The following is a 26,676-nucleotide window of genomic DNA, read 5'->3' on the forward strand; positions in this document are numbered from 1 at the left end:
AATGTATCACATGAAAAACACTCAAGAGGATTGAAAAAAGAGAAAAAAGAATCAATTGAGGCCTGATTTATGCCTTGTCAATTTCTCACTCAATTTTATTTCCACGTCACTCGTTTAAATTTTTCAAAAAGAAAAAATAATAATGAGTTGCACGTAGAAAAAAGAAACAAAATACAAAGCCAAATCTAGTGAAAATGAATAAAATCTTTGACGCCAGCCAAAAACAAGGTCTATCACCTAATAATGAAAATCTTTCATCACTTGATTTCACTCCCAACGATGGAAGCGTATGTGAATTTTATCTTTCTTTGATTATTTATTTATTTTAATCATTATCTTCGACCATTTACATCTAGAAAATTAAACAAAATTGTTATAAATACAACCGTTTAATTTTTAAAATAAATTAAAAAATATACTTTAAAAAATAACCGTTATAATTCTCTGTGACACCCTTATGAGCTCAAACAAAAAGTTTTAATGCTATTTTTTTATAATTAAAAAATATTCTTAGATTAACTTGTATAATTTAAATTAAAAAAATTATGAAAAATTCTTGATGTATTAGCAATAATCTTTCTTTTTTTTAATTAAAAAAAAAAGAGAGAGAGAGAGAATATTCTTGAGTAAGTGGGTGCGGGTGGATTGTGTGCAAGTTTCTCTTACCAATGACGGGAAAGAAAAGCATCGTATGCACAAAATGGCTCTTGGACCACACCTTGGTTTAAAAAGCTAAAGAAGGGGTGCGCGTGGGCATTGCAAATAGTTAAGAAAATAAATAATAATAAAAATCTTAGATTAAAATAAATTAAAGGAAGATGGGGCGGAGAAATAAATAGAGAAAAGATGGAGGGGTAAAATAGGATACGAAAAAGGAGGGCAACCACCAGGACCAATGTCAGTGGTAGATGTAATGGCTAGTGTCAGTAGTAGGGACCAACCCCTATAATTCTAGGCTGGATAGATTTTCTGTGGGCTTTCCTTTGTTCCCCACGTGTCCATCTTTCTTCATCTCAGCCATGCAAATTGAAGCTCTCACTGTTGCAAAAATCTATTCCCTCTTTCATGTATGTAACTGTCGGCACACTTTAATATGGAGTGATTTATTTATTTATTTATTTTACATTGTTGGAAAACTAATTTCCTGGTTTAATTTAGAAAATAGGTGCCCTTGTACATGAAAAAATATTATGTATTTATAATTATATATAAGAATATAAATTCTATTATGCATTACATTATTTTGACTATTAAACTAAAAAGATACTATTAAATAATATAGAATAATAATTTTAGTAGTTGTATTTCATTTGTCTCTGATTAAGCAAAGGACTGAAACTATAATATATTTTTTAAAAATAATAATTTAATATTGTTTCCATTTTATGCTTAATTATGCATTACATAAAACTTTAAATAATATAAAATAAGCTTTTTAAATCATTCTCTAACTAATATAGTACCTTATGAAACTTTACTTTGACTATTAAACTGCAAGGATACTATTAAAAAATGCAAATCAAAACTGATAATTAAAATAAAAAAATAATTGAATTATATCAAAACTTAAGATCTTTAGTTTTTTTAAATAAATTTTTTAGTTATTTTTTTATATTAGCTTTGATTCTTTTTATACAAAAATATGCATAAATTGTTTTTGTTATTCCTGTACAATAGTGATTGTGCACTATTTTTTTTAATAAAAAAGATGCTTTAATATTGTGACCAAATTGGACCCCAACAGATATAATCCTAACCTAATATTTTAAACCCTAATTCTATGTATACATAATTTTTTTCCATATATGTAGTACCTTTTTATGCAGTGCAAACATTAATTTTCTAACCAGTAATTATTGAACTACAAATATCTCTAGTAATAACGCACACATGACATAACAACTCTTGACTTCCTAGAAAAATATTGTGTTTTTATTAATGATAAGCATGACATAACATTAATAACTTAATTTTCTATAAAAATATTTTCTTTCTCTATAAAGTAAGTTTAAGGATTGAGTGTATAAATATATTAAATTACTAGTAAAAAAAAAGTCTTGGTCATGCAAAATACAAGTTCTAGGCCATAAAACATATATATTCTATGTCATACAAGTTCCAAGCCTATCACTAGTCATGCAAGGTCTTAGGTCTTGGACTCACACACAACCATTAAAAGCTTGGCCATACAATCTTATAAGTAATTCCATAAATTACCATCAATCATCCATCCAACAGTTTTATGAATATAAAAACTTATAGAATCATAAATAACCACTTAACAATTCCTAAAACATACAATTTCTCACTACTATTTTTTTTTAATTTATTGTATATTATTTTTTCTTTTTACATCTTACTAATTTAAGCATCAAAGTATTTCATGTGCCTATAATGAACTTACTTTGCAGGGAAGCTCACTGGAAAAACTCAATTCTTATATGAGATTTTCTCATGACTTCATTAATGATGTTGTCTGTGTGAACTTGAATAAAAAATTAGTTCATTCTTTTTTTGGTTAACTAAACTCTAGGACATGAAAGAATAACTAATCCTCCCATTATGGAAACTATAACCCCTTTAGATCCTCACCAACTCTTTCATTAAATACAAATGTTCAATAATATTGTTCTAGTCATTCAAGAACAACTTTGCACTCAAATACAACACATAGCTCTATTTCCATTACATGCATCAAATGCACATAGATAAAATCAGTTCCATGAAAAAAAAAAACATGCAAAGTGGGCACGACATTTCAACTTTATAAAAAAACAATTCTTGTTATAAAGAGCACTCAACAATAAAACCTAGCCACAAGTATGGCTATCACCATCAATCTTGTTTTTAGTCTCTCTCACATGATCTTTAATAAAAAAGCTATATATGCAAGATTGTATTAGCTCTTAAGAATAAAAATGAGCATCATTCTCATTAAGTAAGAAACTTTCCACTTTGACATAAAATGTTACACACTCGTCTCTTCAAAGACTATGTTTTCGTGGAGGCCAACTTGGATAACTATGACCGTCATATGGAACATGGAGAGCATGTGTAAAATGTTAGAAATATTCTAAAGCTTGTAACATAAAATAGTGATGATATATGTAAAATTCTCCTAGCGATATTTCATGAAACACTAATGCTCTTTTCCATCAACCAATAGGAAGATGAAAGCATTTGAGTATAACTTTAGAGATTTAATGAGAAAATTCTTAACATTGAGCATCTACTCGAACTCATTACCACTGAGAGCCTGATTAGTGAATTCTACAACTATTCATTATGGGAACACCTATATACTTTCCTTGACATGACTCTCATTAATGTAAAATAGGCTATGGATAATCATATTTAAGTGGAAGAAACAAGTGTCAACATACATAGACACTTTTGTTTTCAAATATCATAATCTTCATAACACCATTAATCTTTTACTAGAGCATTATTTAAAAGAAGCACCAATGAATCCATTCGTGATCGTTTGACATTCATTGAGCTTCTAACCATATCTCTTACCACTAAACATGTTTAAATGATTTTTGTCATTCAAAGAAAGGATTTTGTGTGATGACCACCTTCAATAAAGAGTGACATGAACACTAAAAACCCTAATGAATTGTCACTTTCATCATTATCAAAGCCATAACACCAAAGAATGTCGTGTCTTAGAAAAAATTGATCTTTAAAGGATACCTTTAACAATTTGTGAATCAGGAAATGCAACATGAACAAACAAGGAAAAATCCTCATCATGCATTACCTGATATTAGATAATTTTTAAAAATTATATATATTTCTACTATCTTTTGAACTTTTGATTAAAAGCAGTAATATTTCTCTGTATCTTTAATATCTCTAATGAAAAACCTCAATAACAAAATATTTGTGTTTCTAAATGTATCTCCATATCCTTAACAATAAATCTTTACAATGTGATATCCATAACTCCCTTAAAATTCTTCAAGTTTTCACAACTACTTATCTCCAAAATAATTAGAGATCCTTCTCCAATCTTTATGACTACTCATGGGACATTTTCTTCTAAAATGCATACACATATCATATTACTTATGTTTATACTTGTATTTTATTACTGGATTGCTTATCTGAACTAACAAAATAATTACACTGTTTTCTCTTGTAAAATCATTAATAAAAATTATGTTAAAAAATATTAATAACAACCATAAAAGGTAATATTAGTTGTATGAAACGTGTAAGTTTTTCTCCCTTTGCTTATACTAGATAAGTTTTTTAAATATAATTGTTTAAAAGATTTGAGGGATTAAACTAGAGTTAATGAAAAATTAAAAAAAAACTAGTTATTTTAGCATGACCTAAACAATTTGCCTTGACCAAGCTTAAATGGCTGGCCTTATAGCCATCTAGGCTTGCCAAAGTGTTCAAATCATAATTAATTCGCCTTGAATATCTAGAAATCTAGTATTTCAAACCTATTTACTTTAATTTATCCAATCTTATCATGACACATATATTTATATATTTTTTTAGTTCTTGAGTTCGCACATACTTTTCATATATACATAATTTTTTCTATAAAAAAAAATAAATAACAGAAATTATACTATAAAATCATTTTGTTTCAATATCAATGGAATTTTCACCGGTGCTCGTAACAAATTCATGGATTGACTACATCACTAGAATTATCACCGGTGCTCATGAAATTGGTTTGTACAGTAATCATAGAACAAGGCCGTACGCTTAGACACAATCTAGTAGCTAGCTGTACTCTTCAATAAGAACCGGTCCCCATCTCGTCACATTATTTGTTCTTTGCTCAGAAAAAGGATTCTACGCGTCCTTCATTGATAAGGTGATCCAAGACGTACTCTGTGTCATTAAAATCTGCAACTCGGAAACGACTCTTCACTTTTTCTGACGAACACTAGTAATAAAGTGGTGGACTCTCCACGTTTCCATGGACTGCCATTACATAATTTCTAGGGTAACAAAAGTCCCCAAGTTGTGCGCCATTGAACAACAGATATTTTTACAAGTTTGGCTGGAAATCATCTTGTGATTTGGAAGTCTGGAAATTCCAAAAGAGACTGAGATCACTTCTATAATTAGTGATCGATCATGACAAGGAAGTATTACACATTTATCATCAAGACCCAGGTATATTCATCAAGGTTCAACGTCAATATGAAGCAAGAGCAAGAGTCGCAAATCGTACAAGAAAGTGTGTGCGTGTATGGGTCTACGTGTGCATGTTAGTCGTTAAGAACTTGGGTTTTGCTCATGATATCTTGGCTACAAAGTCTAGACCTTTTCAATTCTTTCTTGAACTAGCTATCGAGACATGTTACTTGTGTTACGTTCTCCATCCAACGCTAGCTTTAATTATTTCTTGGAGTTGAGCATTGATTTCACATACAGGGCTGAAGGTGTTACTGTGGATTTTTCAAGAAGCAATACCATCTCGTATCATTTCAAGAAAAGAGTCCCTCGTTTCTATGTTTTGCAGGCATGTTAATCATTGATGACCTAACTCTTCATAATCTGTACGATAATAACAGTTGATGTAGTACCTGTACATATCTAGAACAAAAGGCAGTGGGAAATTTAAAAATCATAACAAAACAATTTTTTTTTTTCTGTATTTCCATTTCCACTACAAGTTTTACCTCTTTAAGAAATACTTTTTTCAAGGGGATCAAGAGAGAATCATAGGCTACTAAACTTGGCCCATGTAAATATCCACAGCCCAAGACCACAAGTGTGGATCAACAACATCACTATTTGTTTAGACCCGAACACAACCACTTCCTTAATTCTCTCAAACTCTGAAAACTTGCAAACACTTCTTTACCTGTCGGGATTTTTTCTCTTCTTTTCATTTTCGGGTCTATAATCATTTCTCCTTTCATCAAAATAGAACCCTTTTAAGGGTTTAGTCCAAAGTTGAATTTCGTTGTTTGATTAGGCTCAATTTGAACATGGACGGAGAAGAGTTAACAGAGCAAGAAACTGCATTGTATGATCGCCAAATTAGGGTTTGGGGTGCTGATGCTCAACGAAGGTAAAACCCTTTTTCATTAAACTTCTCTATTTGATTTAGAACTTACGCTTTTAAGTAACCCATGTTTTATTTTTTTGTAGACTAAGCAAATCCCATATATTAGTTTATGGAATGAAGGGCACTGTTACTGAGGTACTTGCTACTACAGCCTTAAAACCCACTAAAAATGTGTTCTTTTTTATGTTGATAATATGGGGCTTAGTTGTTTTTGTGTTTATTTTTGGGTAGTTTTGCAAGAACATTGTTTTGGCTGGAGTTGGAAGTCTGACACTAGTGGATGACAGGGCTGTGACTGAAGAAGCATTGTCTGCTAATTTTTTGATGCCCCCTGATGAAAATGCTTGTAGTGGGAAAACTCTTGCTGAGCTTTGCCGTGATTCTTTGAATGAATTTAACCCCATGGTTCGTGTTTCGGTTGAAAAAGGTTTGGTTTGTCTGTCCCACAACTCTTTCTTGTTTTTATAGTTTTGTAACTGTTAATGCTTAACTTTGTTGTTGGATTGTTTAATTTAGTGATTGGAATTGGTTGAAAAATGTTTTTGTTTGCTAATTTTATAAATCATAAGAATTTTTTACATGTGCAATGAATTCGAAATTATCTAACGGGATATTGAAATTGCAGGTGATTTGGCAAGCTTTGGCGTTGAATTCTTTGATAAGTTTGATGTTGTAGTTATAAGTTTCTGCTCCCTTGCAACCAAAGTACGGGTCAATCATTTTCCTTTATTAATTTGTGTAGATAATTGTGCTTGTTGGTAGGATTTTTCCTGCTCTGTGATTTAATGCCTGTATTTGTTTTACTTGCTATGTTTTTGAATCTTATGCTTTTAATGCAGAAATTGATCAATGAGAGGTGTCGGAAGTTATCGAAGCGTGTATCATTTTACACAGTTGACTGTAGAGATTGTTGTGGCGAGATCTTTGTTGATTTGCAGAAATATAATTATGCAAAGGTAAACCATCTTTTACCTTTCCATTTTCGCACATTTTCTGCTTTCACACTTTCATGTTGTAACTGGATCATGTTGATCCAAATGTTTCTTTTTTAAAGCCAAGCATTGAATCAGTTTTGTTCTGAGTGGCAGATTGTTTATTTCTTGTTTTAGCTCATGCTGACTCATAATTTCATTTATTCATGTCATTCTTTCTTTGAATGCCATATGTTCAGTTATAAGGATGGAGATGAAGATACCAGTTTAACATGGTATTAAACTATAGATGTGCTGTCTATTTGTGAACCTTGATCATGAATGGCCTTGTTGTTAAAAAGTGGAAGTAGAACTGAGCACTGATCTTTTTGGCATGTACCCAGACTGGTCTCCTTAAATCTCCTATACTTAATTTTGACATCTATTGTATGAAGTTGCAACTCCCATGGGATGCCAAATTGTTGATGTTTTTCAAGCATCCTCAAATAGTGTGCTCTGTTGACCTGGGTTTTTCCCTATTTCATGTTATTGACAGAAAAGGCTAGATGGAACTACTGAATGCGAACTGCAATATCCAAGTTTTCAGGTATCACTAAGTTCTCCCCAATGAATTTGATAGCCAAATGTGTGGCCTCATCCAGCCTTGTTCCTTCAGTACGAGTGCATAATGTATATTCAGTCAAACATGAATTTCTGTAACATTATTGTTAAAAAAAAGGATGGCTTCTATTAAATTAAGCGAGCCATATAGGTAAGCTAGCTGGTAATTGGTGAGAGTAGTAGCAAACTGATCCATGCTATCTTCACATGTATGCCATTAAGGGGACACCAACAGAGAATGAACCAAGTGGCCAGCTATAATAATCTACTTGGACTAAAATATGGTGCAGCCAAGAAAATTAGCTTTGTAGTATTCATTTAGGATAGCTACCAAGCTCATGGTTAATTAGCACCGGTTTGAAATGGAAGTCTGAGCTGATTTTGATTGACATAAACAATAAATAATGTATTTGCTATGGTGCCCATTTTACTGACAACTTATGTAATTGATCCGTTATTTTCAGGAAGCTATTTCAGTGCCTTGGAGATCACTTCCCCGGAAAGTCTCAAAGCTTTATTTGGCTATGAGAGGTCTGGCTAAATATTCAGTTATTGCTATTTAGAAGGAAAATAGAAAATAAAAAAGGTGGTCCAAACTAATGGTGAATGTAGAGTACTGTTAAACTGTTCACAACTCATGTTTGCCTGGTTCTTGTCCTGGTGGAATTCTGCTACAAAACTGAGGAATATATAATGTTCCTTTCTGTAATTGTGTTACAAGGATGAGTTGTTTCTTATTCACAACCTAACTCATGCATCTTCATTCTGAAGTGCATGAATACTGTTATCTCTATTCTGGAACTGGGAATCTAATGAATGGTTTGTCCATTTTGTGATGAAAAATCTGAAATCCTGTTTCTTTCATAATTTGATGAGTTGGGATTTCAAATAAATCCGAGCAGTGTTTTTAAACTGTCTCCATTGTAGAAGAGATGACCTGTTTTATTCTCTATCTTTTGTAGTGATTGAAAGGTTTGAAGAGGACGAAGGACGCAAGCCAGGAGAAATTTGTATTGAGGACCTTCCTGCTGTTCTGAAGCTGAAAAAGGAACTTTGTGAGGCGCAGGTATGCCTGTAGGAATCAGTTATTTGTGTTTGCTTATTTGAAAAAAAAAGAAAGAAAGGCAGCTTCTAAACCTTGCTATCACAATCCCTTTCAGTCACTGAATGAATCTCACATTCCCAATGCCCTCCTTGAAAGATTGGTTATGGGTGCAAGAGAATTCCCTCCAGTTTGTGCCATCATTGGAGGAATCCTTGGACAGGTGAATTCCTTATCTCTTTATTTACTTGTTTTCTTACGAAGTGTAAAATTAATTTAGTTTAATATGTGGCATTAAAACTTTTAGGAGGTAATCAAAGCAATATCAGGCAAAGGGGATCCCCTCAAGAATTTCTTCTTCTTTGATAGTGTGGATGGGAAAGGCATTATAGAGGACATATCAGATCCTAACCCAAAAGGCTGATCACGACATGTTTAGAGAAAGCTTAATGAACTAAATTGAGTAGTGTATGGGTACTGAATACTGACAACTGCCGTGTAGGAGATTTCATATTTGTTGCAGTTTCTTTTTTTAATCTTTGCAAGGATAAGCTAAAGCTGATTCTGAAGCTCAGGAAAGTTGGGAGCTTGGTTATTGATTTGTTACTGGTTTTTAGCTGTCGACTGTTGCTAGTGGTTTTCTGGTGTTTTATTTTTACCATGGATTGTTGCTCATCATAGTAAGTGACTTTTAACAGTTCACGCCTGCGTATATTTAACTAACTAATGTACAGCGGCAGAGGCAGGGCAATATATAGCCAAGAATGGCTGTTGATGATCATTCTTTTTCCTAAGAAAAAGTTACTATTATTGAATGATTCAAGTGACTGTGTCCCTCGAATGAGTACGTTCCACATTGCATCGCCACAGCCATGCTAAATAGTTCTAGACAAGACTTGGTGATATTGATTCATGGATGTTGCCCGTTGAGCTGGTTGCTGGAAGATTGATTGCTGGCTCGTGCAAAATGTTCTTTTGATCATAGCATGTATGTGGGCTATAAGCAATTAGTTTGTCTTATAAAATTAGAGCAAAATATGAAAGGTGGCCATCGCATGTGTGACTTTGCATCCTCGAGGAAAGATGAAAATAGTCGCTTTATTGGTGGTTTCCAGATGTACGTGCCTCCGCGGCCACTGAAGAAGCTCTGGGAGAAAGTGAAAATTTGAAAAGATAATTATATTCAACAAGAATTATAAACTAGTTCGTAGTATTATTAAGAATATATTTAGTGGGTCATGAGATTTATTTGGTCATCATAGCAGTATCGAAACTACAGGCAAACATCATGAGCAGAAGGGGAGTCAGGAAACGCAATTAATTGAATTGAAGTCACTTAGCCCTTGTTTGTGATTAATTACATAACTAATCTCATGGCACAGAGGAGGAAAAAGGTCATCAACATTCGACTATTGAAATATCTAGATTTATGTTCTGTGATAATAATATTAATCTCAAGCAAGATTCATGTTAATCGTACAAGCTCCAAGATGAAAACTCAAAAACAGAACGTCGGTGGTTCTTATCCCTCTGTAATCTAATCCAGTAAATCACGTTCAAATCAAAATCCGCCAACTTAACCTCATTCTTGATTCAAAAAAACAACAAAATATTCCAAGTCATGATGAAATGCGAAAAAGAAACAGACCCCACCATGCAAAGACCATGAAAAGAAACAATAATTTAACTGTAGCAACAGTATAGGCATATGCAACAAGGATGGACTCCATAAAACAGTCAAAGAGCTTTAACCTACGTGGAGCATCGACAGACTCAAAAACTCATGGTTAAAGCTCGTAAACTCCTATACAGCTCTCCGAGCGACCTTAAATCTTCACTTCAACATGGGAGGTCTCCACCAGGAGGAGGAGGTGGTGCTTGGAAGGTTAAGAACAATGACTTGGCAGTTGATGAGATATTGAAAGAGAGAAGGGCAGCCATTGAGAGTGGCAAGTTGAAAGGAAGGAGGCTTTTTGAGGCCATGGGGAGTCGTGTGAGTGAGATGGATTTTGGAGGGATAGAGGAAATGATATGTCATAATTTGGATGGTTTAGTTCAAGAGAGTGAAGTTAGATCAGTGTTCTCTTATGCTTCTGATGATGAGACTGAAGATGTTGAAGCAAGCAAAGGAGGGTTGTCTGCATATAGTCATCATTGTTCTTATTCATCATCATCATCATCTTCCTCTTCCTTCTCTTTTCATATTTGTGATAACTGTACTGAGAGAGAGAAAGAGAAAGAGGAAGAAAAGGTGGTGGTGGAGGCAAGTGAACAAGAAGAAAAGAGAGTTCTGAATGGTGATCAAGAAAGACATGGGGCAAGCTGGATGGTTACTATGGGTTGGCTTACAATTGCTTTCATTGTGTGCGCATTCGGGATCATCTCAAAGAGGAGTTTTGGTAATCATGGGGTTGGCAATGAGGTGATTGAGTTCCCAACATGATATTTTCTTTGTTTACTTTCTAGCTTGGTTGTAAACTGAGGTGGTCATTCAACTGATGTTTCCTTGATATTTTGTAAGAATGAATCTGTCTTCTGATTGGAGATTTTCTTACCTTACTATCATGAATAATGCAGATATATATGAATTTTCATACTACTACACTTACTGGTGATGATACATGTAGTAAAACAGATAGCTGAATATATGATATATGGAGCTATTACCCCAATATCTTGCTGACATGTGAACGATCTTGAACATTTAAGGGATTTTGAAGAATGAAATTTAATAAATAAATTTATGCCCTCCCTTTAAATCTACAGAAGAACATGAATTTAATGTCGTATCTAGAACAAAAGGTGACCTGAATTCTGAGCTCCCAGCCTTTTCCTTGGAGCCCTTAATGTGTGGGATATCTGTCTATCGTATAACAGTTAAGCAATTGATGCTGAAGAATAATATGGATGCAAATAAAATACACATAAGGTTCTAGTTGAGTTTTTTCAATCTGCACCAACATGAATCCAATCCCAATCCCAGATTTTAAATAGAAATAGGTTATCCAACCATTTGCATTTACAAATTTGACCAAAACATCAATAATGATACTCTTTCATCCAACCTTCTTAGCATCCAATTTTGGTCCTGCTTTTGACCAAGAATTGTGAATCAGAAGAGCTAAAGTAAGGAGTCTTCAGAATTGCAGAGGTAATTATATGCCAATTCTAAACATTGTATGGCTACTCAATATAATGAATCTGCCAAATCTGTCCAGCATCATCAGAACTACTCCATAGCTAGAAGGAAAGTGGCTTCCAATGTTTTCTTCTGTTGAAGATTATTTATTTTCCATCCCCAATTCAGAATTACAGTAGTCTATGTGCAATCCAAGCATTAAGGAAAAAGTTGCAGCATAATTTAGAAAGGAGTATAAGTTTGGATCTGTCTCAGGATGTCCTCAAAGTTTTCAGATGACCTCTCAGTTGGATGGTTATGCATCCCTTCATAGGTGGTCACAACAATCCCTTCATCTTTAGAATTGCGTTGGACTTGCTTCTTGACATTGCACCCAGTACTTGTACACCTGTAGTAACTTCTGCAGTCGAAATTAAATATTCAACAAACAAACTTCCCATCGGATGATGATGTTGGTTCTGTTTTATGATCTGATCTAAATTAATTTTCAATAAGCAATGAACATATCACAAGCCTTGTCCTGTCTTCAATGAATTTAGTCACTTTTGTTCAATGTGTACTATAGATAATGTCTGAGTCAAAATGATCACGATGTTGGAGTGAATTTTTTTTTTAAAAAAAAACCTAGCTTTTTGGAGGGTACGAGAGCATCTGGAAAATTTTGGCAAGAATTAACACTAACCAATATAGTTAATTCCAACTACAAAAATTAATAAGGCAGGTAGGTAGTAAAAATGCACGTTCATGCTTCAATTGAAGATAGAAAATTGACAAGCTAGAGAGTTCAGAGAGTGTTTAAGTAATCATGCCACAAAAGAACAAGCAAATCTTTAGCTGATTAACAGGATACTAACCTTGGAAACTTGCTGCTCTTGACAGTCTTTTGCCCATATTTCCTCCATCTATACCCATCATCAAGTATATCAACTTGGCTTCGAGTTTGAAATGCATATCTATGCTTCCTAAAATCATCACTATCCCCTCCTCTCTTTCCTGGTTTCACCTTAAACTCAGAACCGTTACAGATTCTACTAGTCTGAGAAACACTGCTTTTAGCATCCAAATGTTGAAACCTACTTTCTGGCTTGACCCCATTTTCACTGTCACCATGAAAATAGATTAGAGGATTTGCCATGTTTAGTGATGATGGTGAAACTGAAGGACTTGATGGGCCAGAAACAGGAAGGAATATTTGATACTTCTCCATTGGCATTAATGGTATATATGTATAAACAAGACCTGAGCTGCTACGACCACTCACATAAGTCTATACTACTTCGAGAAGAAGAAATATACAAGAAGCTATGGCAAATATAAAAAGGCAAGACCATGTAAGAAAAAGGTGGGCGGCTAATAGGCAACGTCCAATTCACTTGGCACAGCAAAAAAAATCATCTATAAAGGCTAGTGCACATTATTCATGTATGCATCCTTCATATATATGTGTGTGTGTTAGTGTGTGTGTGTAGAAAGATGAGTCGTAAACGGCACGCAAAGACATGAACAGGGAGTTATAGTACAAAGACGACAGAAAAAGCTTCTCATTATTGCAGTTAAGTCACATCAGTGCTTGGATTTACGATAGTTTTGGTAAAAACGTCTTATGTTTGATGTTCGCAAGGATTAGAGAAATTCACAAGCTATTCAAACCTAACTTTCGTATTTTCTATGCTAAATCTCAACCACACATACTAATGACACTTGTGAATTCTGCACGTTCACAAATAAAAATAAATCACCCTTTATCGTGTGGAAATGGTAAGAGTATTTTTTGCGTTCTAAAAAAAACCAATTTAAGGTTGCAACATCAAGTTGTATTGGTGTTTTAGGTTATGATTCTTAAAAGAAAACAGCAGACTTCACCAAATTTTCATATCTGCAAGCTACATGGAAAAGTCATGTTCCTTTGAATTGAAATGGGTTTGGATAAAGGAAACAAAATGTTGCTGTTCAGTACACATCCAGCTAGCTCCGATAGGCGACTAGGTCTAGGCCGCCTCACAATTTCTCATACTCACAAGGCATGGAGAGGAGTGCATCGATCATATACATCCACTTCCATCATCATGCTTGTGCGCTCTAGAATGGCTGTTTAATGTAGGAGAGGGATTTCTTGAGAGTTCTGGCTTCTTCCTGCCTTCAAGGATAATACAGCATACGTAATTTTCAAGCTACTGTTTCAATGCCGGCCAAGCCCATCTATTATCATAAAATAGGCACCCGTTTGGAATTATTACGGCATTAACTTTGACAAAATTAAAGGAGCAGACAATATTATCTTCTGAAACGCTTATAAGGAGAAGCCACCTTGAGGGTGCTGGACACCATGCGAGTTAGGCAGCACACAGCAATGGAATTATATGCAATTTGTACTAGGGTTCGATAAGGATGGTACACTGAAGCCACATCAGCACCCCACAAATTCTAGGCCGCCACAAAACCTAACCTTTGGAATCGGGACTAGATAACTTCGCAGTTTGCACTATTGCAGCTGATGTTTCATGTATAATGGCCTTTTCAGTCAATCTCCCACATAAAAAAGGTACAAGAGGGCTGCAAGGGGACGTGATTCAAACAAGTTAAGATATATTCTAGTTCACTTAACTAAATGGACCATCAATTCCAATCTAATAAACCAATGAAAATCTTAAAAGATCAGTGCAATGTTCCTATTTTAAACTAAATCCACAGTTAACATGTTAATTATACAGATAGGAGATAAAAGATTAACTACTTTCACAATATCTCATTAGTTGAATCAAAAAGCAGATAAGATTTGGACTCCGATTCACTAGATTGATAGTCCAGTCCAGAAAACCTGAGAAAAAAGCTGCATCCAAAATTCAAGATCATATATAAAATAATGACAATCCTTTCTTATATTTAGATCACAAATCTTTTGTATCTAGGTCATAGAGATCCAAAGCATGACAAAAAGGAAGCAGAGCATCATGGTATAGGATAAAGGAAATCACATCCAACTAGAACAGTCAAAGAAATGAAATTCTATCTTAAATGAAATGAAATGCTGTCTCTTAAGGCTACAGAGAGAACTCAGCCTTTCTCAACGCCAATGACGGGAGCTGCAGCTTCTTGTGCTGAAAGCAGGGATCAACATGACCAAGTTTTTCCTTGACCAGTTTGGAAAGCTCATGGTAGCATTGCTGTACGGTTCTGCACTCTTTTGGCAGGACAACAGATTGGAAGAATGGGATGATGTCTTCCTGCCAGTATATGCCCTTGTTTTCCTTCTTCAAATTCACAAATGGAATGATTGCCTTGCTATGCCAAATGTATGGCGGGCCCTGTCTTCACCCCAAGATTCAGATGATCACAGATTACTTGAATTCCACATCGAACAGGACATTGAAAAGGGTCCTTGTGTGCCCATCATTTGAAGCATCAAGGTATGCAGCTAATCTTAGCTCCTAAGACACTAATTTAGATATAAATATCAAGATCTATATAAATTAAAAGAAGCAGAAATCGCATTATCAATCACATTTCACGAGATCAATAAATCAGCAACGAAATAATGTCAGCCGGAAGCATTATCTTTTCACCATTCAAATCCAATGAGTAATGAGGTAGCAGAACAGATCAAAACTAACCGAGAGAAGGATTACCTTGGCACACCAGCCAGCCCACACATCATCATATCTCCCAATGGGTTGACCATCACCCATGGGTCCAAAGTAGATTGCAGGGCCAATCAATTCCCTGTCAAAGGCAAGGTTCATTCCACACGTTGGGAATAGTGTGCCTTTTGGGATTGTCAAAACAGCATCCACATACCTGTGTGAAATAAAATTAACATTCAATAAGACAAACATTAAGCCAAAAGCACACACTTCTTTCTTTAGAGATTTTGAATAAAAAAGAAACTACGCAGACAAGGTTGAATTCAATCGACACTCAAGACAAAATCACTGCCAAGACCAAGAATCAGTAACCAATGTGCAATTGATGTTAGGTGCCTATTGATTCCAAGAATAGATGGTGCCTACTGATTCTTTCCTTGATTAAACCTGATGTTACGTTCAAGAGGCTTGACAAGCTGAGTTGGAGCATCATAATCAGGAATGTTAAGCCAAAGTCCATGAGATATAGCAGCAGGCACACCTCCTCTCAAGCTAAAAGGATACCCTCTCACAAAATCAACACCTTCTTTAAGCAGATCATAAAGGGTGTTGAAGAAAAATGGCTTAGATGGTGTAAGCAAATTCTGTATATGCTGAGCCAATGCATTGATCTCCTTCCCACTTGCTCCTTATCCATCTTCACCACGTCAACAAAAACTCAAGAAAATCTCAACGTGGCCCCCTCTCGGTCCCACCCCACGTTTACTTATCATAGAATCGCCCGTTTTGAATATATTTTTGAAAACATCTATTGCCACACTCACAGATACTTTCACGATCTCACTCCCTGCTCTCTAAAATGGCGGAAAGAAATGCTAGACAGAAAGAAGAACTTACAAAACAATCATCATCAATGGTACTGAAGATATACTTCCTCTTGGAAACCAAGAAACCAAAGCAACGACAAGCAGAATCCTTAAGGGAGATACAATTAGCTTTAGAACCAAGAACCCGATTCACACCATTCCTATTATAAAGCTCGTAAACAAAGCCATCAGGGACCGGAATATTCTTGTTAGGATCACCTTCTTCGACAATAATGAGATGGCAAGGCTGAAAGAAAGGTCTACACTGCTCCAAGAAATCTAAGTTTCTTATATAGTTGGGATACCAATACCAAGCTGTTATTATCTCTAATCAATCATTCTTTCAAATTTTCATTGTCAACACTAATGGAAAAATTTTCTTTTACTCTAATATATCTCTTAATTAGAAGTATTTTAGATGTATAGAATTTAAACTTGATCATGTGATGTATTTTCATTAGTTATATGATTAATTAAGATGTAAAACAACATCTTGATATTGCATCAATATTGTTATATCTGATTCATGATACTAATTCTTAAACTCCACATTTTTTTTTAATATGCATGGAACGTCACCAATGAGAGCCCGAAAATCCCTATGATTGAAGATGGAGTATATTTAAGAAATGGGCTAAACTCAAATATAATTGGAATACACGCATTCAAACCCAACACATAAATACAAGGCTCGAAGGCAGTAGGGGGAAGCTCATAGTATAGTTCTTTTCCATGAATACACGAATACCTTCCTTTTCATGCTACAACATGAGTGTGATTGAAATTACTTGTCTAAAATTTAAATTTTTTGTAATTAAATTTTTTTTAGATATTTTGATGTGTAATATTAAAATTAAATTTAAAAAAATAAAAAATATATTTTAATAAATTTTTAGACGAAAAACAATTTAAAATACAATGTTTATTTGTTTATTGCATTTTTAAAATGGTACCAAGTCAACCCTAGAGTTTTTGAAAGAAAAAAAAACAAATATGAATTATAAGATAAACACCTCAAATTTATAGCTGTTAGATCTGATCCAAGCTTGACCACCTTAAATTTATAGTTGTTAGGTTTAATTTGAGTTTGATTCAGATCGATTAAAATCTAAATCATAAATTAAAGAATTAATTTTTTAATTTTAAAAATATGAATAGAGAATACACCACTAGTAACCTTTGTCGAAAAACAACACAAAACAACATTCTATATAAAAAGTTTTACATGGAAAATCAGCATATTATTAATGGAGAGTTTGTTTTATGTTTCAATTTATTTTTAAAGTAATTTTGAATGTAGTGTTTGTTTTTCAAAAACACTGTACTTTTAAAAATATTACTTTTTTATATATTTTTGAATAATTGTAATATATTAATAGTAAAAATATATATTTTTAAAATAATTTTAAAAAATACACTTACAATTTTGGTCTGTTTGATATTTGACAATGTAGTTATGGTTGTTTTTTAAATTATTTTTTACTTAGAAATATATTAAATTAATACTTTTTAATTTTTTAAAAATTATTTTTAATACCAACGTGTCAAAATAATATAAATATATAAAAAAATATTTTAAAAATATAAATATAAACAGCACTGCACACTGAAAAAACACAAAAGTACCATAATATCTCTTTGCTTGATTGTAGCAAAGATTCGCTAATGATGATATCATGTTGACAAACACCAGCGTTGCTCGGAAATCTTTTGAGTTAGGACATCCTAACCCGTGAAATGATCTGAGACTGGTCCCTTTCATCCATCATTCAAACTCTATCTCACCAGCAATATATTACTTTAGGTGTTCAATTTTGTGACAAATCACATTAAAAAACCATCATTAACCTTAAAATATCCAAAGCTAGAGGTAGGTCAGTGTCAGAGAATTTACTAAATTCCTTCTAGGAGTGCCCTGTTAGAATTGCATTATACTAAATTCTTTTTAATATATCACGAGCACCCTTTCTGAAAAGACAAATATGAAGATATTTTATTAAAAAAAATCACTATAGGAGACTTTCTGAAAGAATACAATAAAAACTGTTTTTCAAAATATTCTTTCGTCCTTTTTTATTAAAAGTAGAATAGATATTTGAATAAATTTATATGCATCAATTAATATCGTCGATTCTAAAATTAATGATCATAAAAGTTTCAGTAATCCTGTATTTATAAGATTTAAATTGTAATCTTTAAAAATAAATTTAAAATCTTGAAACCTAGTGTTAAATATTGCATCATACTTGAACCATAACACGACTGCCAAACAGTCCCTAAATTACTGCAACCTCTATTATTGGAACATAATTGGACCATATCTAAGCCATAATATTGTTTTTTCTTTTTTCTTTTTTTCCACTTACGTCACTATATGCCATCTGAAGAATAATGCCCTAGAGATTTTTCCCCAAAATATTATAGTGCTGGAAATTAAAGGTTTCCAACATGCAAAAGTAACAATATCTCCCAAAATGAACTAAGAGCAAAACATATGTTCCTTACATGCCAGGACTCCAAAGATTACTCCATAAACGAGAGTTCAGTAAACCCATTACGTCCAGTAAAACCTTCATAGCCAAACCCTTGTGGTTGTTATCATTGTAGCCTGAAGGATGTCCTGTCACCACCTCCATTTTCAGGTTCCTAGTCACCTCCTGACCCACTATCTCCTCTTCGAAGACAACCCCATTTCCCTCGATCTCTCCACTTTCAAGATTTTCTTGCATTATCATCACTTCGCACACAGTTTTAGGCACTGCTATTTCAGGTATATTAAACAAAACATTATCAGATTCAAAATGGCCCATCATCAAGACCTTACCTTTCTTCTTGCCTCTGCTGTGCTTCTTTGAGGACTCAATTTTTTGCACCAAATGCTCTTCAAATGGTTCAATAACTTGGTGGATGAAATCCCTATTTGGAGATGAGTCCCATCTATACCAAAACCTAGTGTAGCAATCAAAACACCCACATTGAAAAGAAGGAACTTTCTGGTCACAATATTTGTCATTCTTGCTGGCAGTACTCTTGGTTTTACATTTCTTTTTTGGATGCTGGGTTATAAGTGAAGATGGGTTTGGTGCGGTGGTGACAAAGATGGACCTTGCTATCAAATAAGCTAGAACTTCACGGTCCTGGTTAGGAAGAGAGAGGGCTGAAGCTAGAATGGTTACCGGTAGAAGCTTTAACACCGAGTCAGGATCTTTATATGAATATCTTGATGATGATGCTGTAGGTTGGGATGGGTACGCTTTGCCTTTTCTCTCAACCTTCATTTTCTTGGCTAGCATAAATACCGCTCGTTTCTCCGTTCCCTTGTGTATCTTTTGTGGAAAGATTCTTACTTAATAAATGTCAAGGAGGGTTTTTCTTTGTTTATTTTCTCGAGTCCCAAGAGAGGGAAGATAGGAATGGGACCGATAGGTGTTGTACTGATCATTAACGAGAGGTCCTTTATAAGTTGAGAGAGAAAGAAGGAGAGAGAGTCTGCATTTTGTTTTGTTCCTTGGGAAAATTTTAAGGCTTTGGCAGCTCACGAAAACATAGCAAACAAAGCCTTTACTTTATGGGTTGAACCAGCAAACAGGCCATTTCAATTTTCAAGTACGTGTGAGCTCATTGGTAATCCTTACTTTTGCAAAAACTCTCTCAACTCTAAAATTAAATTTGGCGTATATCTCTTTCGTGAAGTGCTATGCTTTTTCACTGTGACTGCGTCTATATACAAGTTTACGAGAATGTTAGTTGTTGGTTTTTTTCAAGGGTTGCCCCTAACCTGATTTCTCTCTTTCTCTCTCGGAATTCTAAGATAAAACAATAGGTGAATCCAGTTTTCTTTTCGTAGAGATGAGAGTCCCAAATGAATATCCATTCAAAAATGGACATGTTATGTCTTAACACAGAGCTCCTTCTATGGGCTTTGAGCCGCAGTAATTGGAAATGAGATTGTCTAGAGAGCCTGCTACTGCTAAGGGATCGAGTCACCGTTTCAGATTTTACTGCAATCACCTTCTTCTATCATAAGACTTAAGTTCTCTGTAATCACCTTGTATGATATTTAATGATAATTAAAATGTGTTTGGCTATGGCAAGCATCCCTCTTCTACACACATCTGTTTCCGGCGGCCATCAGATCGAATTAATAGGCCATTAATGCATCTTCGAAAACTGAATGTTAACAATGGCTAAATAAAGGATATGCATATGAGAACCGCCTTATTTGAGCCAGTGATATTGGAAAACATTTTAGAACTTCAAACTCGCCACAACTTTTTTTAACAACAACAGCATGAAATATTGTGCTACAAAATCCTGAAAAAGTAAAAACAATTAAGTTGAAAGCCTGAAACTATACAATTCACTCGTGGCTCTTCCTTGCCTATAATTCATCATAAGCTTGCTTTCTTGGTTACTCCTCATGTTTTCCAAACCTTATTTTAAACCCAACTATTTTTAGGATGATATATAAAAAAATCCTTTCCTTTTTAGGCCCTACTACATGGATATCATCCCCAATCGGGCTTCGTTACCAAGCTAATGTTAGACACCTGATCAGGCTGCCACTGAATAGGTTTATTGTAAGCGCAATGCAAAGTATGCTAAATTATGTTTTCATTTAGTTTTCTTCTTTCAATAAAATCACATTCTGCCTAAATTATGGAGCAGGATGTGTCTCCCACTACGTGGCCCATCAACCCTAAGGTACCATGCCACAATCCACTCTCCTTGTCCCAGTAGATTCTTTGCCATTGGTGGCCATACAGGCAATTGTCACGTCTTTTATACTCTTTCTATCGTGATCATGTATTTTGAGACTCGAAGAGGCAAAGAGAGGGCGCTTGTGTTTATGGGGCTCAAAAAAAGAGTTGAAATAACTATTTGCTGATTATTTGGGTCGATGCCCGCTAAGATGCTGCATGTTAAAGTGGGTCCAAAATGGGATCCACAAGACATCATCACATGCATTGCCCATCAAATAATTTTACCATTATATGGTAAGCTTTAGTTGGACATGATTGGCACTTGATATCTCCTTTAGAGTCATTCTTTGAGTACGATATGATAAAAATTGGATGGCTTTGCTCCAAGTTGTTTTTATGCGTCAACTCTAAGGCTTTGTTCGTGAGTGAGTAGAAAATATAGACAAAGCAGACGTAATTGATATCAGACAAGCATATGTAGTGCATCCATGGTAATGTCTCTTTCTATGTTATTAATGATGAAGTAGAAAAAAAAACTTCACATGGAAATTATGCTTTTCACGGTTTATTGTCAAACTTGGATAAGATGTGTGTCCGAAGTTGAGTTTGTGTTTAAGAGTTTATGAAAAGTAAATGTCTCATGGAATGAGAGAGTATCCAATGCTTAAATAAGTAACGTAGAGGTGAAAATAATATATATATATAAAAAGAAGGTGTAGCGTGCGATATAATATTTTCACTTTGATTAGATATAGCAAATCTAGAGGTACAGGGAGATTTTAAATCATGTAAAGATCAATAATATATTATTTTTTCACTTTAATTATCAATGAATCATCATGATTTGATCAGAGAATGTTTTGGTTCAAAATTAAAACTCTAAAACTAAAACATTGAAATACAAGTTATCGATGCAAAAAAAAACCCATATATTATTGGCTAATGATGTCATAAGAAGATGCAGATGTGAAGAAATGAAACAAAACAAGTTAAAATCATAGCTAAAGCAATGTTTTTCCCTAGAACACTACTAAGAGAAACCCAGAAATTACATATATGCAACCAAACCTAGCAAATGGCCTCTTAGGCCTCTAAACCCACTGTTTTTTGTTATCACAAACCACATTACCAATACCAAGTATAGTTGAATCCAAAAAACTAAAAATCAACATCAAAACATGCATGAGGTTTCATTTTCTAAAATTTCTAAATCTTATCAGTCTACATATTCATGCAATTTAGATTTAAAATTGGTTTTCTAAATATATTTTGGTCATGAACAAGACTTGTAAACCAAGAATTAACAATAGTGCTTCACAATGCATTAATCAAAATAAGGATTGTTTTATTAAAATCTACCCAACTATAAAGCTTTTATTACATTAAAAACATCAAACACATCCTAAAAATGCTTTAGAAAATAACATCAAACCACAAAATCAAAAACCACAACAACAAAAAGACAATCACAACCCTATTTTTTTATCCGTGTATTACTCTAGATTGATCAAATCAAGCCGAGTCAACCCTTCCTCTATTTTTCTCTTAAATCTAAATTGGTTTAGGCCCCATGTAGGTCTGGATCTTACAACTTGGGTTATTATATTGTTATTAATTTGAACGCAATTAATTAGCTATAGTAAAAAAAATAATGTTTAATTATTTTTTAAAATATGTAAGTTTGACGGTACATAATTAATACATATTAAAAGTAAAATAAATATTTATTTATATTAGTTGGTTTTATCCATCATCAACCAAGCAGGATACAAAAACAATCATTTTATTTTGTACACTACTATCAAATATAATTTTATTTTTATTTTGTTTTTTATTTTTTATTTTTTTATTTCAAAAAATAACCAAACACTGGCCTGTATCCTCTAGGTACCATTATTGGTTTGGTAAATCTAGCCAAAATCTACATGATAACCAAAAGTACCGCCATCATGTGCCATTATATATACATCTCTGGGAAAGGCTGAATTACCTCGAAACTGATCAGGAAAAAGTTGGGAACTATGCACAAGCTAGGAGACTTTTGAGATGGATAAATCTCTTGCTGTAAGTTTTATTATTTGTGTCTAGCAAAATGAAGAGATGAAAGGTGGTATTGTAACATGCTCCCCAATTCTTAAGGGAACTGCATATGGTTTTGTAGGCCATGACCTTTCTTGTGCATTGGGTTTCTGTGAGCTGGTTAATCATCTTTTTCTGAAGAAGTCATGGTCCTATCCTGGAGAACTGTGACACTTGTGATGCATGCCCTCCATTGCAAACCATTCACTTTCGATTCCTACTCGATTAAATTTGGAGGGTATCCCTTTATTGGGCATTGCAATTTGGGATCCATACTTGCTCTCATTAAATTGAATTTATTAAGTTCCAAAAATGTGGAAACACTTGCTAGCTAGCTTGTTAGAAAGGAGGCTAGGTTAACTCTCTCTCTCTCTCCCCCTCTCTCTCTCTCTACACACACACACACACACAAAGGTTTTTCTAGTGAGTTAATATATATATATAAAGGTACTGTTCCCTTCTCTTGTTGATTGAACCTAGATCTAAAACGTGAGAACTAAGCTTGGTTTTCTTCGATCGATTAATTATGGCCAACAAGCTCACGGCCACAGCGAAGCAAACGAGAAAGAGCTGCCCACGTACATGTGAATTCTGTATAGTAACGGCCACCCTATATAGTCCAGTGTAAAAATAACAGCGACTTTGCGTTTCCTGCAGCCAGGAATTGAATTTATCAGGCACCAAGTGGTCTAGCCCTAGCCCGGGTATCTATACTGCACTAATCATCACATTGATAATTAATTATGGATATTTCGTTCCCACAACGTATATACATGCCAGATTTCAAGCAAGTTACTGCTGGTTTGCTAACTTTAATCAGGGGGAAATAAATAGCAATGGTGTTTTTCGTTTTAATCTTAAGCAGTAAGAGCGTGATCCAAATGCCAGTCATGTCGTCCCTTTTGTACCATTGCACGATAGCCAAGAGAATAGTTTAATCATGATATATAATCCTGTGAGAAAAAGATGTATTGATAAGGTATTGTTTGTTTGGTGAAAAATAATATTTTAAATATTATTTTTTAAAAAAATTTATATTTGTATGTTATTAGAAAAATTTAATTTGATTTTCAGGAAAGTGTTTTTTTTTTATTTTGGATGGAAAACACTTTCTATAAGTTATGAAAAATTTAGAAATATTATATTATTTACTGATTATAATAAATTTGGTTCTCAAACTTTTGATTGCTATAAATTTTATTTTGAATCTTTTTTTTTCAATTACACCCCTTAGAATTTGATTTAATTTGATTTTTATATTAACTTTGGTCATTGTTTTTATAGTTGTTATTTGTTTTTCTCTTATTATTTTTTTAATTGAAATTTTTTATCTATCAAATTTGGTCTTCATTATTTTGATTGTTACTTATTTTATTTGAAATAATTTATGAAATTGTAATTATTATTATTTTAATTTCATTATCTTTTAATTTTTTTATCTGTTAGATTTGATCTTTATTATTTTTATTGTTATTTATTTTATTTGAGATAATTTATGAAATTAGATTTTTTTTTTTCAATTTCATTCTCATTCAACCTTTTCATTTGTAAGATTTGTTTCTCATTATTTTAATAAACTTGAAAAAAATATTAATAAGTTATTTTCCAGCTCATTTTCCATGACATAACCAAACACTGGAAAATATTTTCCAACTTATTTTGTATTACACTACCAAACATCAGAAAATAATTCACTTTTTAGGAATTCATTTTCAAAGAAAACCACTTTCTAAAAGGAAACTACTTTCAGCAAACAAATGGGATCTAAAAAAACTATCTATTTTTCTTATCAAAAAAGGATGTTTAGCTCTTGTATCATGAGTGTGTTTAGGATTGTTGTGAAAATTATTTTTTATTTATTTAAAAATATATTAAAATAATTTTTTATTTTTAAATTTATTCCAATGTATTAATTTATAATTAATCCTATCATTGAAGGAAAATGTACTAATCTTATGAATCAGAGTAGTCATGTCGCATTGTCACTCAAATGGCTCCTACTAATCTTCTTTAATTATTCTCCTTATCCCATTTTATAGAATCATTTTCATGGTTTTGGAGTCAACCAACATTGCCCACCTCTTTGAAATTTTGGTTACCTATTTTCTATTTCATTCTATATATATATAAAAAAAAAGGACAGAAATGAATGAAGACAAAATACTCAATAATTATGAATTATTAGTTAACCATACATGCATGCATGCATGCATATATATATATATATATATATATATATATATATATATATATATAGTCATGATGAAATTACAAAGAAGTCCTCAAACTTCTATTTTTATTTTTATTTTACTTTTAAAGGTAATATAATCATTTTTTTATTCTAGCAAAACATAAAAAGACCGAAACACCTCTAGACCGTAGTTTTAAATATTTTGCTTTTAATGGTAAATAAGTCATTTCATCGTTAAAAAATATGTATAAATCAATTTATTCTCAATCAATTTTATAATATTCAATGAATAATGTGAAAAAACAATATTACACCTAATAACAAGATTTGTTAGTTTCTTAAAAGGACAAAAAACATCAAAATATTATTCTAATCCACGGGTGTTTTCCTCATGACCATTGGGTTTTTTTGTTAATAATAATAATAATAATAATAATAATTTCATGCTTAAAATGTGAATTGGGAAGGGTTATGGCAATGGAGGAATATCTAAGGAAAAAGTAAAGAAAACATAAAATATATAAAATATGCATGCTTGGTGTTCGTTTTACAGGTGAAGCACTTAAATATCCTTGTAGGTTAATTATAACGTTGAAGGCCAGATTTTTTAATTAGAATGATGATGAAGGCATTGTTAATTACTCGGTAGGTTTGTGACTAACCTTCTTTTAATTTCACCAAATCCAAATGCATGTCATTATCATACTTTTATTTTAAGTAAATGTTATTATCGTAGTACTCTATCATCAGGCTGTACTAGCTGGATTGTGAGATTTTACACTCTACGGTCTAACACAATTATTTTTTTATCATGACAATTAATTAATTAGTTGATTGATTGATTGATTCATTATCATTATTATTATTATTTAACAAAAAAAAATAAATAAATGAGAAGGGAATTCAATGTTTCCCTCTGTTTACATCAACAATGTTTTGTTTTTTTTAATTTAGCCTCATCATTGATTAACTTAGGTATTTTTATTTTTTTATTATATTTTTTTCAGTTTTATATTTTAACATTTGATTAATTTAAAATTAGATTTTATAATTTTTTTAGGTTTATTTTCTTTAAAGTTATCTTAGTTTCATTACTCAGATCAGAAGTTTGGCAGTTTGACTTATATTATTTTTTTTATTTTTTTAATTGATTTTTTAATTTTATTTTTTAATATTGGATTAATCAGAAATTGAGTTTTATAATTTGTTTTGATTTCTATTGAGTTATCTTAATCACATGACTTGAATTATAGGTTTGTCAGGTTAACTTAGGTTGACTCAAGTTATTTGTTTTTTTTAAAAAAAATTTAATTTTATTATTTAATGTTGGGTTAATTAATAATTAAATTTTATTACTTTCTATAAAATTATTGTAAAAAGTGTTAGAAATTGTTTATATCACTTTTCTGGCAAAAGGATTCATTGTTAAATTTTTATTTTTTTTTAACTGAAGAAGGAAGAGAGTATCAATATAACACCATTACTGGTCGTAAATAT

The 26,676-nt window shown here is 32.8% G+C and overlaps 2 protein-coding genes and 1 pseudogene across 2 annotated transcripts; 1 reads left to right on the forward strand and 2 right to left on the reverse strand.

The window, feature by feature from the left end:
• The first annotated feature begins 5,781 nt into the window (after positions 1-5,781).
• Positions 5,782-9,317, forward strand: LOC133676201 (SUMO-activating enzyme subunit 1A-like). Its single transcript, XM_062097819.1, has 10 exons — positions 5,782-6,049; positions 6,130-6,181; positions 6,278-6,473; positions 6,672-6,751; positions 6,886-7,002; positions 7,514-7,564; positions 8,043-8,109; positions 8,541-8,644; positions 8,739-8,843; positions 8,928-9,317. Exons 1-10 carry the CDS (start codon positions 5,967-5,969, stop codon positions 9,042-9,044), a joined length of 972 nt encoding a protein of 323 aa, XP_061953803.1. The 5' UTR covers positions 5,782-5,966; the 3' UTR covers positions 9,045-9,317.
• Positions 9,318-11,497: 2,180 nt separating this feature from the next.
• LOC133676203 (probable WRKY transcription factor 43) lies at positions 11,498-13,157 on the reverse strand. The gene is made up of 2 exons (XM_062097820.1): positions 12,614-13,157; positions 11,498-12,159 (listed from the first exon to the last, which is right to left on the reverse strand). The coding sequence occupies exons 1-2, from the start codon at positions 12,970-12,972 to the stop codon at positions 11,982-11,984; spliced, it is 537 nt and encodes a 178-aa protein (XP_061953804.1). The 5' UTR covers positions 12,973-13,157; the 3' UTR covers positions 11,498-11,981.
• Positions 13,158-14,590: 1,433 nt separating this feature from the next.
• On the reverse strand, positions 14,591-19,484 carry LOC133676091 (UDP-arabinopyranose mutase 1-like; annotated as a pseudogene).
• Positions 19,485-26,676: the final 7,192 nt, after the last annotated feature.

This window comes from Populus nigra, chromosome 16, assembly GCF_951802175.1.
Source record: "Populus nigra chromosome 16, ddPopNigr1.1, whole genome shotgun sequence".
NCBI classification, from domain to species: Eukaryota; Viridiplantae; Streptophyta; class Magnoliopsida; order Malpighiales; family Salicaceae; genus Populus; species Populus nigra.

Excerpts from the sequence above, each read along its gene's own strand:
- LOC133676203 (XM_062097820.1), bottom strand. The coding sequence starts at position 12,972 with ATGCCAATGGAGAAGTATCAAATATTCCTTCCTGTTTCTGGCCCATCA. Across the intron at positions 12,160-12,613 it reads AAGAGCAGCAAGTTTCCAAG|AAGTTACTACAGGTGTACAA; the intron begins GTTAGTATCCTG and ends TTTCGACTGCAG.
- LOC133676201 (XM_062097819.1), top strand. The coding sequence starts at position 5,967 with ATGGACGGAGAAGAGTTAACAGAGCAAGAAACTGCATTGTATGATCGC. Across the intron at positions 6,182-6,277 it reads TGAAGGGCACTGTTACTGAG|TTTTGCAAGAACATTGTTTT; the intron begins GTACTTGCTACT and ends ATTTTTGGGTAG. Across the intron at positions 6,474-6,671 it reads TCGTGTTTCGGTTGAAAAAG|GTGATTTGGCAAGCTTTGGC; the intron begins GTTTGGTTTGTC and ends TTGAAATTGCAG.